General features: G+C 46.5%; 1 protein-coding gene across 3 annotated transcripts in view; it reads left to right on the forward strand.

The window, feature by feature from the left end:
• The first annotated feature begins 938 nt into the window (after positions 1–938).
• The window catches only part of PEX14 (peroxisomal biogenesis factor 14), a 158,026-nt gene continuing 144,569 nt past the window's right edge, over positions 939–14,395 (forward strand). For 2 of the 3 annotated variants that reach the window (XM_025382312.1, XM_025382313.1), the window contains exon 1: positions 939–1,035. In XM_025382312.1, the coding sequence (XP_025238097.1) occupies positions 1,000–1,035 (36 nt within the window). In that variant the 5' untranslated portion in view covers positions 939–999. The remainder of the gene's footprint in view (positions 1,036–14,395) is intronic. The other variant, XM_025382319.1, reaches the window with a different exon arrangement.

A 14,395-nucleotide genomic window follows, 5' to 3' on the forward strand; every position in this document is an offset into this window, starting at 1 on the left:
GCCCAAGGGATGCTCCTGCCTTGGCCTCCTAAAGTGTTGAGATTACAGGTGTGAGCCACTGCTCCTGTCCAATATTTAATTTAAAATCCAACAATTAAAAAAAAATCTAACAATTCAACCAGAGTAAAATAATGACGTTTTGTAGAAGCCTCTTCTCTTCAAAATGCCTTTTGTGTGTTCTCGCAATAGACCTGCACTCTTATCTGAGTCCTATCCCCACAATACTGTAATTGTGTGTGTGTTTGGCCTGGGCGTGGGAGTAGGGACTGAGTCTTGAATCTTTTTATTTCAAGGCCTACCAAAGTTCCTAGCATATAGTAGGCACTCAATGAATGGAACTGAACTGATGTCTAAAAATTAATTTCCAAGTTTCTTCGCATTCATCCATTAGCAAGTACCTAAATATGCTCACGGCACTGTGGGGATGGGCAGAGATTTAACTCAATAAGAATAATATGGGCCGGGCGCGGCGGCTCACGCCTGTAATCCCAACACTTTGGGAGGCCAAGGCAGGCGGATCACCTGAGTTCGGGAGTTCAAGAGCAGCCTGACCAACATGGAGAAACTCCATCTCTACTAAAAATACAAAGTTAGCCGGGCGTGGTGGCGCATGCCTGTAATCCCAGCTACTCGGGAGGCTGAGGCAGGAGAATCGCTTGAACCCGGGAGGCGGAGGTTGCGGTGAGCCGAGATCGTGCACTCCAGCATAGGCGAAGAGCGAAACTCCGTCTCAAAAAAAAAAACCCACCAAAACCCCAGAATAATACACATATAACAACGCAACAACGCAAAGAAGCTATAGACTTGGGATCTTCCTGGAAAGCAGAGATTAACGGAAACTATGCAAGGTGACCCGGACACCTGGGCTCCACCCTCTGCCCCAGTCCCCCACATCGACAGGCTCTGTTCCGGCTACCTTAGTCTGGGCGGGAGGGCGAGAGCGAGGGCGCCTGGGAGAAACCTCGCCCTGCGGCGGTTGATTAGTCAGGCCTCAGAAAGATGGCGTCTTCGGAGCAGGCAGAGCAGCCGAGCCAGGTAAGGGGAGTGGGACTTCTCCGCTGTGCGGCGGAGACCCCGGCTGGAGGGGGCGCTGAGCATACGGCTGGGAGCCGGGTAGGGACCCCGAGTCTCCGAGGCTGGGGACCCCGACCTCTTGCCCCCTCCCGAGCCCCGCCCCTCCCCAGGTCCTCCCCGCCCGGCCCCTCCCCCGGTGACCCCTCTTTGACCACATTCCGGAGCCCGGGCTCTGGTGCTTGGCCTTGCCCCCGGGTCCCAACTTCCTGCCTGCCAGCACCTCTGGTCCCACTTGAGCTTGGCGGGGAGGGTGGCGGGACCTTTGGGAAGTCCTCAGCCTTGAGCTGCGAGGGCTTGAGAAGGAGAGGATAGATCGTTCCCGGCTGTCCCCTCCGGGGAGGGGCCTGATTCCATCAGGGTTCCCACTCCCTCACGGCCTCAGCCTCCTGGAGTGGCTGCCAGCCTCTTCATCTGTAGTCACCTTTGCGCTTTTCTCGTCAAGTTGGAGAGTCAGAAATAATATAGTCGAGCCCTCGCAGTGCGTTGATAGGAAAGGGACGCACTGTGAATAACAGACGCCACCAAGCTTTTGGCTGAGGACCCATCCTCGCTTCCCTGGGTTTGGTTTTGTTGGCCGAGAGCTCCGCTCTAGCTTTTCACCTGCAGATTCGGGCAAATCCCACTCTAAAAAGGGGACAATAGGGACCAGTGTTGACGCCTGTGCCTCTGCGGTAGGGAGGCAGTGGATGATAAGGCCTCCGAAGGGGTTTATAGTCCAAAGGTGGGGTGGGGTGGGATGGGGTGAGGAGAAAAGGGCTAAGAGAGATCTTACATTTAACTGCGTATGTGCTGTCATGTTGAGGACAAATTACATCTATTATCTCGTTTAGTGTTCACTACAACGTTTATGAAGTGCAGGCTGTTAACCTCCATTTCACAGAAATGAATACTAAGGGTTTGTGACATGCCCCAAATCGTGTGCCCTGTTGAGCCTGTATTGTACCTGTGTGACTCCACTAGTCTTCCATATATTTTTGAGTTTAGTTAGGATTAGAATGAGGAAGAGGAAAATAGTTTCAACTTGGGGCCTCATTCCTCCTCTCCCACCTCCTTGAAACACGTCTAAGAGTTTTCAGCAACTTACTAGTATTTCACTTCCTTTAGAGGTAGAAGACCACCGCCTAGTGTTTCTTACTGTCTTATTCTGGGTATCTGTTACAGGAATTGCACTTAAAGGAGTTGGTGTGTTCCCCCATACCAGCTTCTATTAGCAGTGTGAATGATTCAGGAAGAAGATGTCTTGATTGTAAAACATGGGAAATAACAAGGAGTGATTCTGGCCTTCTCACCGTCAGGTGTTCTGGAGTTTGGCAAGTGTCTTGCGAGGAGAGCCTCTCCTTTCTTGCCTTACCACATTTAGTTTGTGAAATACTGAGGCATCTTGGGGTCTGGGTTTCTCTTGAATTGTTTTGTGTTAGGAATGCCCGCAGGCTGGGATTGAACGGTGTCCTCAGTTCCTGATTCTTTTTTCTTTTTTGAGATGGAGTTTCTCTCTGTCACCCATGCTGGAGTGCATTGGCACAATTTCGGCTCACTGCAACCTCTGCCTCCCGGGTTTGAGCTATTCTCCTGCCTCAGCCTCCCGAGTAGCTGGGACTACAGGTGCCTGCCACCACACCTGACTAATTTTTGTATTTTTAGTGGAGATGGGTTTCACCATGTTGGCTAGGCTGGTCTTGAACTCCTGACATCAAGTGATCTGCCCGCCTCAGCCTCCCAAAGTGCTGAGATTGTATGCGTGAGCCGCCATGCCCGGCTCTGTTCCTGATTCTTACAGGACATTTAATTTGCCAGTGCTGTAAACAGTACTAAAAATCTTGCCACTTGGAGCCATTGTCATGCCCAAGGATTCTTTTGGTTTTGCAAGTTTGCCTTCTCTGTATATGTATTTAATAGAAAAGGATCTAAGGTCCTTTAAGGGGGCATGGCCATCACTTACTTGATTTTCAGCTCTGCTTCTTCTTTGCCCTGCTTTCCAAAGCTGGTAGAGGTAGGATTGCAACAGAACATGCCAACAGCCTGGCGGAAAAACTTGAACTTTTTTTTTTTTTTTGAGACGCAGTCTCCGTCTGTCGCCCAGGCTGGAGTGCAGTGGCGCGATCTCGGCTCACTGCAACCTCTGTCTCCTGGGTTCATGCCATTCTCCTGCCTCAGCCTCCCGAGTAGCTGGGACTACAGGTGCCCGCCAGCATGCCTGGCTAATTTTTTATATTTTTCGTAGAGATGGGGTTTCACCGTGTTAGCCAGGATGGTCTCGATCTCCTGACCTCGTGATCCGCCTGCCTTGGCCTCCCAGAGTGCTGGGATTACAGGCGTGAGCCACCGCGCCCAGCCAAAGCTTGAACTTTTCATACCAGATTCTATCGCTATCTAACAAGTAGCAAATGCACACTTTTTGAATGAACCAATGCTCTTCAGCAACTGTTTGTTTCATTTTCAAGTCTTGATCAATCCAGTTTCCCATTTCTCCGATTAAAACAGTATAGGATTGAAAGGATTGTTTAGCTAATTCCCCCACACCTGGTTTGTTGTGTAGGGTTAGAACTGTGGGGCTGAGCCAGTATTCTGTCTCTCACAGAAAGTGTGTTCGTTAGCCTTGTCCTATCAGTCTCTGGTTTCTAGCGATTAAACGTGAATAACCTTCTCTTCCCTTGAGAGGCAGTGTAGAATAGTGGTTACAAATACAGGCTCTAAAGCCAGACCCTCTGGCTTGGAATCCTAACTCCACTAACTTACCAGCAATGTGATCTTGGACAGGTCTACTTAATTTTTCTGGACTTAATTTCTCCATGTGTAAAACAGGGAAAATACTAGGACCAATCTCATAAAGTTGCTCTGAGGGCCAAATGAGTTATCTATTTATTTATTTATTTATTTTTGAGACCGAGTCTCACTCTGTTGTCCAGGCTGGAGTGCAGTGGCACGATCTTGGCTCACTGCAACCTCTCCCTCCCTGGTTCAAGTGATTCTCCTGCTTCAGCCTCCCGAGTAGCTAGGACTACAGGTATGCACCATCATGCCTGGCTAATTTTTGTATTTTTTTTTTTTTTTTAAGTAGAGATGGGTTTCACCATATTGGACTGGTCTCAAACTCCTCACCTCAGGTAATCCACCCGCCTCAGTCTCCCAAAGTGCTTGGGATTACAGGCGTGAGCCACTGCGCCTGGCCCTAAATCAGTTATTCATGTAAAAGTGCCAGAACGGTGCCTGAAACAATGTGTTGTCTATTATTATTATTCAATTTAATAAGTTCTGAATTTTCACTCACTAATGGATCTAAACTTTCCTCAAGTTCTTTTACAACATCTTTTGGGGTATCATTTTTCATGTGTTGACTACTTGTCTAGTAAAGTTCTTTTATTCAGAAGTAATTCCTTAAAATTTCAAGGAATGCCCTGAATGCTAGTGTTTATGCTAGCTGTCCTTCATTACTTTTGCACTTCAGGAACATACTTTTTCTTTTTTTTTTATTATACTTTAAGTTCTAGGGTACATGTGCACAATGTGCAGGTTTGTTACGTATGTATACTTGTGCCGTGTTGGTGTGCTGCACCCATCAACTCGTCATTTACATCAGGTATAACTCCCAATGCCATCCCTCCCCCCTCCCCCAGGAACATACTTTTTCATAATGGTATAGTCTTTTTAGTCTATCCTCAAGGCAATTTGTTGGAATTTCATTTATTGCTTCCTTTGTTCTGTGTTCCCCACATTGCTCTGTTTTATGTGGTTGATCTATTGATTGAGACAGGGTCTAACTCTGTCACCAGAGTGCGGTGGTGTGATCATGGCTCACTGCATCTTTGCCCGCCCGGGCTCAGGCAATCCTTTTGTCTCAGCCTCCCAAGTAACTGGATCTATAGGTGCACACCATCATGCCTGGCTAAAGTATTTTTAAAACAGTTTTTGTAGTGGTGAGTTCCTGGCTGGGCGTGATGGCTCATACCTGTAATCTCAGCACTTGGGGAGGCTGAGGTGGGAGGATCACTTGAGGCCAGGAGTTTGAGACCAGCCTTTGCAATATAGGGAGACCTCGTTCCTAAGAAAATTTAAAAATTAGCCAGGCATGGTAGCGCTTGCCTGTGGTCCCAGCTACATAGGAGGCTGAGGCAAGAGCATCACTTGGGCCTGGGAGGTTGGGGCTGTAGTGAATGGTGATTGTGCTACTGCACTCCAGCCTGGGTGAGAGAGCAAGACCCTGTTTGTGGGGAAAAAAAAGAGAGAGAGAGAGAAAAAAAGTGCTGAGATTATAAGCATGAGCCACCACGCACAGCCAGCATGGCTGATCTCTCATGGAAGTCCTTTCTGGTGTGTACATGTTGAAGCCCGTAGGAATGAGAAACATTATCTCTATTTCCCAACTTTCCTACTAGCTTTTCTTGCTTCGCTGAACAACAGAGGCATGGTTCAGTCTGATTACTTCACAGTTACTGAGTATTGAGTATTACTGTGGAAGGTAGATTTCCTATCTGTAGAGGTTCACTGAGTACGGTAAATTTTGCATTGAGAGGCTACAGAAGCAGGCAGGGAGAAGAGCAGAGTGAAAGAGTGGAAGAGCATGGCCTCACATCCTGGCAGGTTTTGGTGGAACTTCATCACTCACAACTATTGGACTTATCACTCCACATTTCTGAGTATGTTTTCTCCTCTGTAAAACGAGAGCAATAATAGTTACCCTAAAGCCGGGTGTGGTGGTGCATGTCTGTAGTTCCAGCTACTCAGGAGGCTGAGGCTGGAGGATTGCTTGAGCCCAGGAGTTGGAGTCTAGTGCACGATGATCACATATGTGAATAAACCACTGTACTCCAGCCTGAACAGGGTGAAACCCTATTGCTTAAAAAATAAATAAAATAAAAAATAATTACCCTTTTAGTGTTGACTGAGATCACAGCTGTGAAGAGCACCTGCTGCATGGTAAGTGCCCAGAGTTAGTTTCCTTCTCCCAGTCTTTACATGTGGTTCTGAGAGTCTGTTGAACTCTTGAATAACAGTAGGTCAGACAAGGTATTTGCCCTCTCAACTTTTTTTTTTTTCTTTTTTTTTTTGAGACGGAGTCTCCCTTCCCTCTGTTGCCCAGGCTGGAGTGCAGTGGCTCAATCTTGGCTCACTGCACCCTTAGCCTCCTGGGTTCAAGAGGTTCTCCTGCCTCAGCCTCCTGAGTAGCTGGGACTACAGGTGCGTGCCACCATGCTTGGCTAACTTTTTTTTTTTTGAGATGGAGTCTTGTTCTGTCTGCCGATCTGGAGTACAGTGGCACGATCTCGGCTCACTGCAACCTCTGCCTCCTGGGTTCAAGAGATTCTCCTGTCTCAGCCTCCTGAGTAGCTGGGACTACAGGTACCTGCCACCACGCCCAGCTAATTTTTTTGTATTTTCAGTAGAGACGGGGTTTCGCCATGTTGGCCAGGCTAGTCTTGAACTCTAGACCTCAGGTGATCCACCTGCCTCGGCCTCCCACGGTGTTGGGATTACAGGCATGAGCCTTGCACCCGGCCTCAACTTTTTATTTTGAAAAATTTCTCACATAGAGAAAAGTTGAAAGGATAATACTGAGAACTTCTGTAAAATTCCCATAAAAACTTCACCAAGGTACACTGTTCACATTTTGCTGAATTTCCTTATGTCAGTATCTATCTATCTATCTATCTATCTATCTATCTATCTATCTATCTATCTATCTATCTATCTATCTATCTATGTATCTATCTATCTACCTATCTATCTATCTATCTATCTATCTATCTATCTACCTATCTATCTATCTATCTATCTACCTATCTATCTATCCATCCATCCATACATACATATTTTTTTGGGGGGGGAAGGATTTCTAGTAAGTTACAGACATCAAGGATTTTTCATCCTAAAATATTTCACCTTGTCTCTCATAAGAGTAAGGTTATTATTCCCCTACATAACCACAATACCATTATCACAGAAGAAATTTAAGTGTTGATAAATAATATTATTTAAAACAGAATCTGCACTCAAATTTTCACACTTAAAACAAATCAGGATCTAGTGAAGCAACAGAGTTTGCATTGATTTGTTTCTTTAGTTTCTTTCTTTCTTTTTTTTTGTTTGAGATGGAGTCTTGCTCTGTTGCCCAGGCTGGAGTGCAGTGATGCAATCTTGGCTCACTACAACCTCTGCCTCCTGGGTTCAAGAGATTCTCCTGTCTCAGCTTCCCAAGTAGCTGGAATTGCAGGTTGCCCACCACCATGCCTGGCTAATTTTTTTGTATTTTTAGTAGAAACAGGGTTTTGCCATGTTGGCCAGGATGGTCTTGAACCGCTGACCTCAAGTGATCCACCCACCTCGGCTTCCCACAGTGCTGGGAGCCACCATGCCCAACCTTAAACTTTTTTGTTTGTTTGTTTGTTTTTTGAGACAGGGTCTTACTCTGTCACCCAGTCTGGAGTGGAGAGGTGTTATCACAGCTCACTGTAGCCTTGACCTCCTGGATTCAAGTGATCCTCTAGCCTCAGCCTCCTGAGTAGCTGGGACTATAGTCGTGCACTATGATGCCCAGCTATTTATTTTTTGTAGAGGTCAGGTCTGGCTGTGTTGCCCAGGCTGGTCTCGAACTCCTGACCTCAAGCGAGCCTCCCGCCTTAGTTTCCCAGGCTCCTTTTACTTAACGTATATTTTTGAGATTCATTCATGATGAGGAACAGCGAGTTTATTATCACGACTTTATATAGTTATATAGTTACTACATTGTATGAATGTGTTTGGCCATTTATTATTAACCATTCTACTCTTTTTTTTTTTTTTTTTTTTGAGACAATATCTGGCTCTGTTGCCCAGGCTGAAGTGCAGTGGTACGATTTCGGCTCATTGCAAACTCTGCTTCCCAAGCTCAAGCCATCCCCTACCTCAGCTCCTCTGGTAGCTGGGACCACAGGCACATGCCACCACACCTGGCTAATTATTTTTGTAGTTTTTGTAGAGATGGGGTTTTACCATGTTGCCCAGGCTAGTCTTGAACTCTTGAGCTCAAGCAATCTGCCTGCCTGGGCCTCCCAAAGTGCTGAGATTACCAGTGTGAGTGACCACACCTGGCTACCATTCTACTTTTTTTTTTTTTTTTTTCCTTTTTTTTTTTTTTTTTGAGACTGAGTCTTGCTCTATCACCCAGACTGGAGTGCAGTGGCACGATCTTGACTCACTGCAACCTCTGCCTCCTGGGTTCAAATGATTCTTCTGCCTCAGCCTCCCGAGTAGTTGGGATTGTAGGCACCTGCCACCATGCCTGGCTAATTTTTGTGTTTTTAGTAGAAACGGGGTTTCACCATGTTGGCCAGGCTGGTCTTGAACTCCTGACCTCAAATGATCTGCCCGCCTTGGCCTCCCAAAGTGGTGGGATTATAGGCCTGAGCCACTGCGGGTGGCCCATCCACTTTTTTTTTTTTTTGAGATGGAGTCTTGCTCTGTTGCCAGGCTGGAATGCAATGGCGCGATCTCGGCTCACTGCAACCTCTGCCTCCTGGGTTCAGGTGATTCTCCTGCCTCAGCCTCCCAAGTAGCTGGGACTACGGGCACGTGCCACCACGCCCAGCTAGTTTTTATATTTTTAGTAGAAATGGGGTTTCTCGACGTTGGCCAGGATGGTCTCGATCTCTTGACCTCATGATCCGCCTGCCTCATCCTCCGAAAGTGCTGGGATTACAGGTGTCAGCCACCGTGCCTGGCCGGAGCCATTTTGCTTTTAATGGACATTAGATTGTTTCACTTTTGGGGTCATTACAAATACTACTGCTATGACAACACCTGTACATGTCTTTTTGTGAACATAATACGTGCATTTCTGGTGAGTTCATCTACATTTTTTATTTTTTGTGGTATTGACATGTTTGGAGAGTCTGGACTAGTTGTTTTGTGAAATGTTCCACCATCTGGATTTGTCTGATTTGTTCCCTTATGTTTAGATCCAGGTTAAACATTCTTTTGTGAGAATATTAAATAAGTTACATTGTGTCTATCTGTGTATCACATCTGGAGGAACGTGTCCCATTGTTGAAGATTAAGTTTGATTGCTTGGTTAAGGTGGTGTCTATCACATTTCTCCATCATAAAGGTAACTTGCTAAACTAGTTGCTTTCTTTGCAACTTTGCTAGTATTTTTTTAAATTTTTGAGACAGGGTCTCACTCTGTCACCCTGGCTAGAGTGCAGTGGCACAGTCATGGCTCACTTGCAGTCTTGACCTCCTGGGCTTGAGGAATCCTCCTGCCTTGGCCTCCCAAAGTGCTAGGATTACAGATGTGAACCTGGCCAAGTTTTTTTTTTTTTTTTTTGAGATGGAGTCTTGCTCTGTCTCTAGGCTGGAGTGCAGTGGTGTGATCTCGGCTCACCGCAATCTCCGCCTCCCAGGTTCAAGTGATTGTCCTGCCTTAGCCTCTGGAGTAGCTGGGACTACAGGTGTGCACCACCACGCCTGGCTAACTTTTTGTATTTTAGTAGAGACGGGGTTTCACTATGTTAGCCAGGGTGGCCTCGATCTCCTGACCTCGTGATCTGCCCGCCTAGGCCTCCCGAAGTGCTGGGATTACAGGCATGAGCCACCGCGCCCAGCCTGGCCAAGTTTTTGTCAGTATTTTAGATTTAATATTTTATTGACTGACAAAGTCTTATGGCCTAAACTTTACTGTGGAATTCGAATAGGTGTGTTGTGATCAGTTTGAGTTTTGACAAATTGTGTATACCTGTGTAACCACTACCGCCCCTAAACCTGTGTAACCAACACTGCCACAAGCAAGATCAGTAGTTTCAGTATCCCTAAATGTTCCCTTACACCCCTTCCCAGTGAATCCTTGCGTGTGGTCCTAGGAAATCTGAACTGTTTTCTATTACTATAAATTATATTTGTCCCTCCTAGAATTTCATATGGATGAATTCATTATGTATTCTTTTATGTCTTTTTTTTTTTTTGAGATGGAGTCTTGCTCTGTTGCCCAGGCTGGAGTGCAGTGGCGCGATCTCCACTCACTGCAAGCTCTGCTGCCTCCCGGGTTCACGCCGTTCTCCTGCCTCAGCCTCCCTAGAAGCTGGGACTACAGGTGCCCGCCACCACGCCTGGCTAATTTTTTTTTTTTTTTTTTGTATTTTTAGTGGAGACAGGGTTTCACTGTGTTCGCCAGGATGGTATCGATCTCCTGACCTCGTGATCTGCCCGTCTAGGCCTCTCAGAGTGCTGGGATTACAGGTGTGAGCTACCGCGCCCAACCTCTTGTGTCTTTTTTTTTTTTTGAGATGGAGTCTCACTCTGTCGCCCAGGCTGGAGTGCAGTGGCACAATCTCGGCTCAATGCAACCTCCGCCTCCTGGGTTCCCACCATTCTCCTGCCTCAGCCTCCCGAGTAGCTGGGACTACAGGTGCCCGCCACCTCGCCTGGCTAATTTTTTGCATTTTTAGTAGAGACGGGGTTTCACCGTGTTAGCCAGGATGGTCTCGATTTCCTGACCTTGTGATCCGCCTGCCTTGGCCTCCCAAAGTGCTGAGATTACAGGTGTGAGCCACCGCGCCCAGCTTTCTTTTACGTCTTTTTTGGCTCAGAATAATGTTTGTGAAATTTATTCATGTTATTGTATATATCAGTAATTATCAGTAATGAATTACCATTTTTTTTTTTTTTTGAGATGATATTTCGCTCTTGCTGCCCAGGTTGGAGTGAAGTGGTGCAATCTTGGCTCACTGCAACCCCTGCCTCCCGGGTTCAAGAGATTCTCCTGGGTGGGTGCGGTGGCTCACGCCTGTAATCCCAGCACTTTGGGAGGCCTAGGCGGGTGGATCACCTGAGGTTGGGAGTTCGAGACCAGCCTGACCAATGTGGAGAAACCCTGTCTTTACTAAGAATACAAAGTTGGCCTGGTGTGGTGGCACATGCCTATAATCCCAGCTACTAGGGAGGCTGAGGCAGGAGAATTGCTTGAACCTGGGAGGTGGAGGTTGCGGTGAGCCAAGATCGTGCCATTGCACTCCAGCCTGAGCAACAGGAGTGAAACTCCGTCTCAAAAAAAAAGAGATTCTCCTGCCTCAGCTTTCCAGTAGCTGGGATTACAGACACCCACCACCATAGCTGGCTAATTGGCTAATTTTTTGAATTTTTAGTAGAGACAAGGTTTCACCATGTTGGCCAGGGTGGTCTTGAACCCCTGACCTCAAATGCTTTGCCCACCTTGGCCTCCCAAAGTGCTGGGATTACATGTGTGAGCCACTGCGTCCAGCCAATTTTTTTTTATTTAGTAGAGATGGGGTTTCACTGTGTTGGTCAGGCTGGTCTTCAACTCCTGACCTCAGGTGATCCATCTACCTTGGCCTCCCAATGTGTTGGCATTACAGGTGTGAGCCACTGTGCCTGGCCATGAATTACTTTTTACTACTGAGTAGTATTCCATCGTATGGATGGCTGTACCTCAATTTGTTGATCAGTTCACTAGTTGATCGACATTTGTAGTAGTTTTTGATTCCCGAGCAACAGTATTACCACAAATTTAGCAGCTTAGCATAGCACACATTGATTATCTTATGGTTTCTGTGGGTCAGGAGTCAGGAAACCGCTGGGCTGAGTTTCACCAGGCTACTATTGAGAAACCTGTCGGGACTGTGGTCGCACACAAGGCTTGACTGGGGAGGGGTTTGCTTCCTAGCTTGTGTGCTTGTTGGTGGCATTCAGTTCCTTATGGACCATGAGACTGGAGACTTTAGTTTGTTACTGTCAGCCAACGGCCGCCCTCAGTTTTTTGCCAAATGAGTCTTCCCACTTGCCTCCTCAAAGCCAGCAAAAGGGAGAGTCTGTTAGTAAAATGGACATTACCACCATGTATCTTACCCACATTAATGCAATCACGTACATGCTGTCACCTTTGCCATATTCTGTTGGCCAGAAGCAAGTAACAGATCCTGCCCACATTTGAGGAGAAGGAACAGCACAGGGGCATGGATACCAGGAGGTGGGGATCATGGGGTCACCTTAGAGTCTGTTCGCCACAGGATTGCTTCTAATTCTGGGCTACTGTGAGTATTCGTGTGTGTATAAGTGTTTGTGAGGACATATTGTTCATTTTTCTTGGGAAATAACCTGTGAGTGGAATGGTAGGGTCTGTAATAAGTATGTTTAGCTTTGTAAGAAACTGTCTAAATGTTTTTAGCCATTCTAGTGAGTGTGTAGTGTTATTTATTTGTGTGTGTGTGTGTGTGTGTGTGTGTGTATGTTTGAGACAGGATCTTTCTTTGTCATCTAAGCTGGAGTGCAGTGGTGTGATCATAGCTCACTGTAATCTCCAAGTCCTGGTCTCAAGTGATCTTCCAGCCTCAGCCTCCCGAGTAGCTAAGACTACAGGTGCATGCTACCATGCCCAGCTAATTAATTTTTTGAATTTTTGTAGAGAGGGGGTCTCACTGTGTTGCTCAGGCTAGTCTTGAACTTCTGGACCTCAGTAGCCCTCCTACCTCTGCCTCCCAAAGTGCTGGAATTACAAGCATGAACCACAGGGCCGAGCCTAAATGTTTTTTGTTTTTATGATGCTGTTATATTTATAGATTTTATTTTTTAATTATTCAATGCTACTATGTAGAAATAAAATTGAATTTTATATATTGGCCTTGTATCTGCAACCTTGTTAACTCTTACTCTTAATTCTATTAGCTTTTTTTTTTTTTTTTTTGAGACGGAGTCTCGCTCTGTCGCCCGGGCTGGAGTGCAGTGGCCGGATCTCAGCTCACTGCAAGCTCCGCCTCCTGGGTTCACGCCATTCTCCTGCCTCAGCCTCCCAAGTAGCTGGGACTACAGGCGCCCGCCACCTCGCCCGGCTAGTCGGCTAGTTTTTTGTATTTTTTAGTAGAGACAGGGTTTCACCATGTTAACCAGGGTGGTCTCGATCTCCTGACCTTGTGATCCGCCCGTCTCGGTCTCCCAAAGTGCTGGGATTACAGGCTTGAGCCACTGCGCCTGGCCTTTTTTTTTTTTTTTTTGAGACACACTTGTGCTCTGTCACCCAGGCTGGAGTGCAGTAGTGTGCTCTTGGCTCACTGAAAACCTCCACCTCCTGGGTTCAAGCGGTTTTCCTGTCTCAGACTCCCTAGTAGCTGGGATTACAGGTGCCCGCCACTACGCCCGGCTAATTTTTTTGTATTTTTAGTAGAGACGGGATTTCACCATATTAGCCAGGCTGGTCTTGAACTCCTGACCTCAGGTGATCTGCCAGCCCCAGCCTCCCAAAGTGCTGGGATTACAGGTGTGAGCCACCGCGCCCGGCCTCTAGCACCTTTTTTGTACATTCCTTGTGATTTCTCTGTAGATGATGGTATAGTCTGCAAATAAAGACAGCTTTACTTCTTGCCTTCCCATTAATACGCTTTTAATTTTTCTTGCTTTATTGCACTATCTAGGACTTTTGAGTGTAATGTTAAAAGGAACAGTGGAAGTGGATGTCCTTGCTTTGTTCCCGATTTGGGGGGAAATATTTTTAGTCTTCTACAGTTAAGTGTTAGCTATAGGTATTTTGTAGTAGGTGCCTTTGTCAAGTTGAAGAAATTCAACTTTCATTTTTAGTTGGCTGAGTTTTTTTTTTTTTTTTTAATCATATGTGTTTTGAGGCCAGGTACGGTGGCTCACGCCTGTAATCCCAGCATTTTGGGAGGCTGAAGCAGGAGGATTGCTTGAGGCCAGGAGTTCGAGACCAGCCTGGGCAACATAGTGAGGCCCTATCTCTATACAAAATTTTTAAAAATGAGTCTGACATGGTGGCACATACCTGGAGTCCTAGCTACTCGGGAGACTGAGGCAGGAGGATGACTTGAGCCCTGGAGTTCTAGGTTACAGTGAGCTGTGTCACACTACTACTGTACTACAAGCTGGCTGAAAGATGGAGACTCTGTCTCTTTTTTTTTTGAGATGGAGTCTTGCTCTGTCACCCAGTCTGGAGTGCAGTGGTACGATCTCAGCTCACTGCAACCTCCGCCTCCCAGGTTCAAGTGATTCTCTGCCTCAGCCTCCTGAGTAGCTGGGATTACAGTCCCCCGCCACCACGCCTGGCTAATTTTTTGTGTGTTTTTAGTAGAGATGGTGTTTCACCATGTTGGTCAGGCTGGTCTTGAACTCCTGACCTTGTGATCTGCCCACCTCAGCCTCCCAAAGTGCTGGGATTATAGGCGTGAGCCACTGCGCCCAGCCTGAGACTCTGTCTCTTAAAAAAAAAAAATTATTTTTGAATGTTGTTAGGTGCTCTTTTTTGTCTCTACTGAGTTGATCCTTTTGTTTTCTTCCTTTCTTTTATTAATATGGTGATTTATGTTGATTGATTTTTGAAATGGTAAAC

Source organism: Theropithecus gelada, chromosome 1 (assembly GCF_003255815.1).
Source record: "Theropithecus gelada isolate Dixy chromosome 1, Tgel_1.0, whole genome shotgun sequence".
NCBI lineage: Eukaryota > Metazoa > Chordata > Mammalia > Primates > Cercopithecidae > Theropithecus > Theropithecus gelada.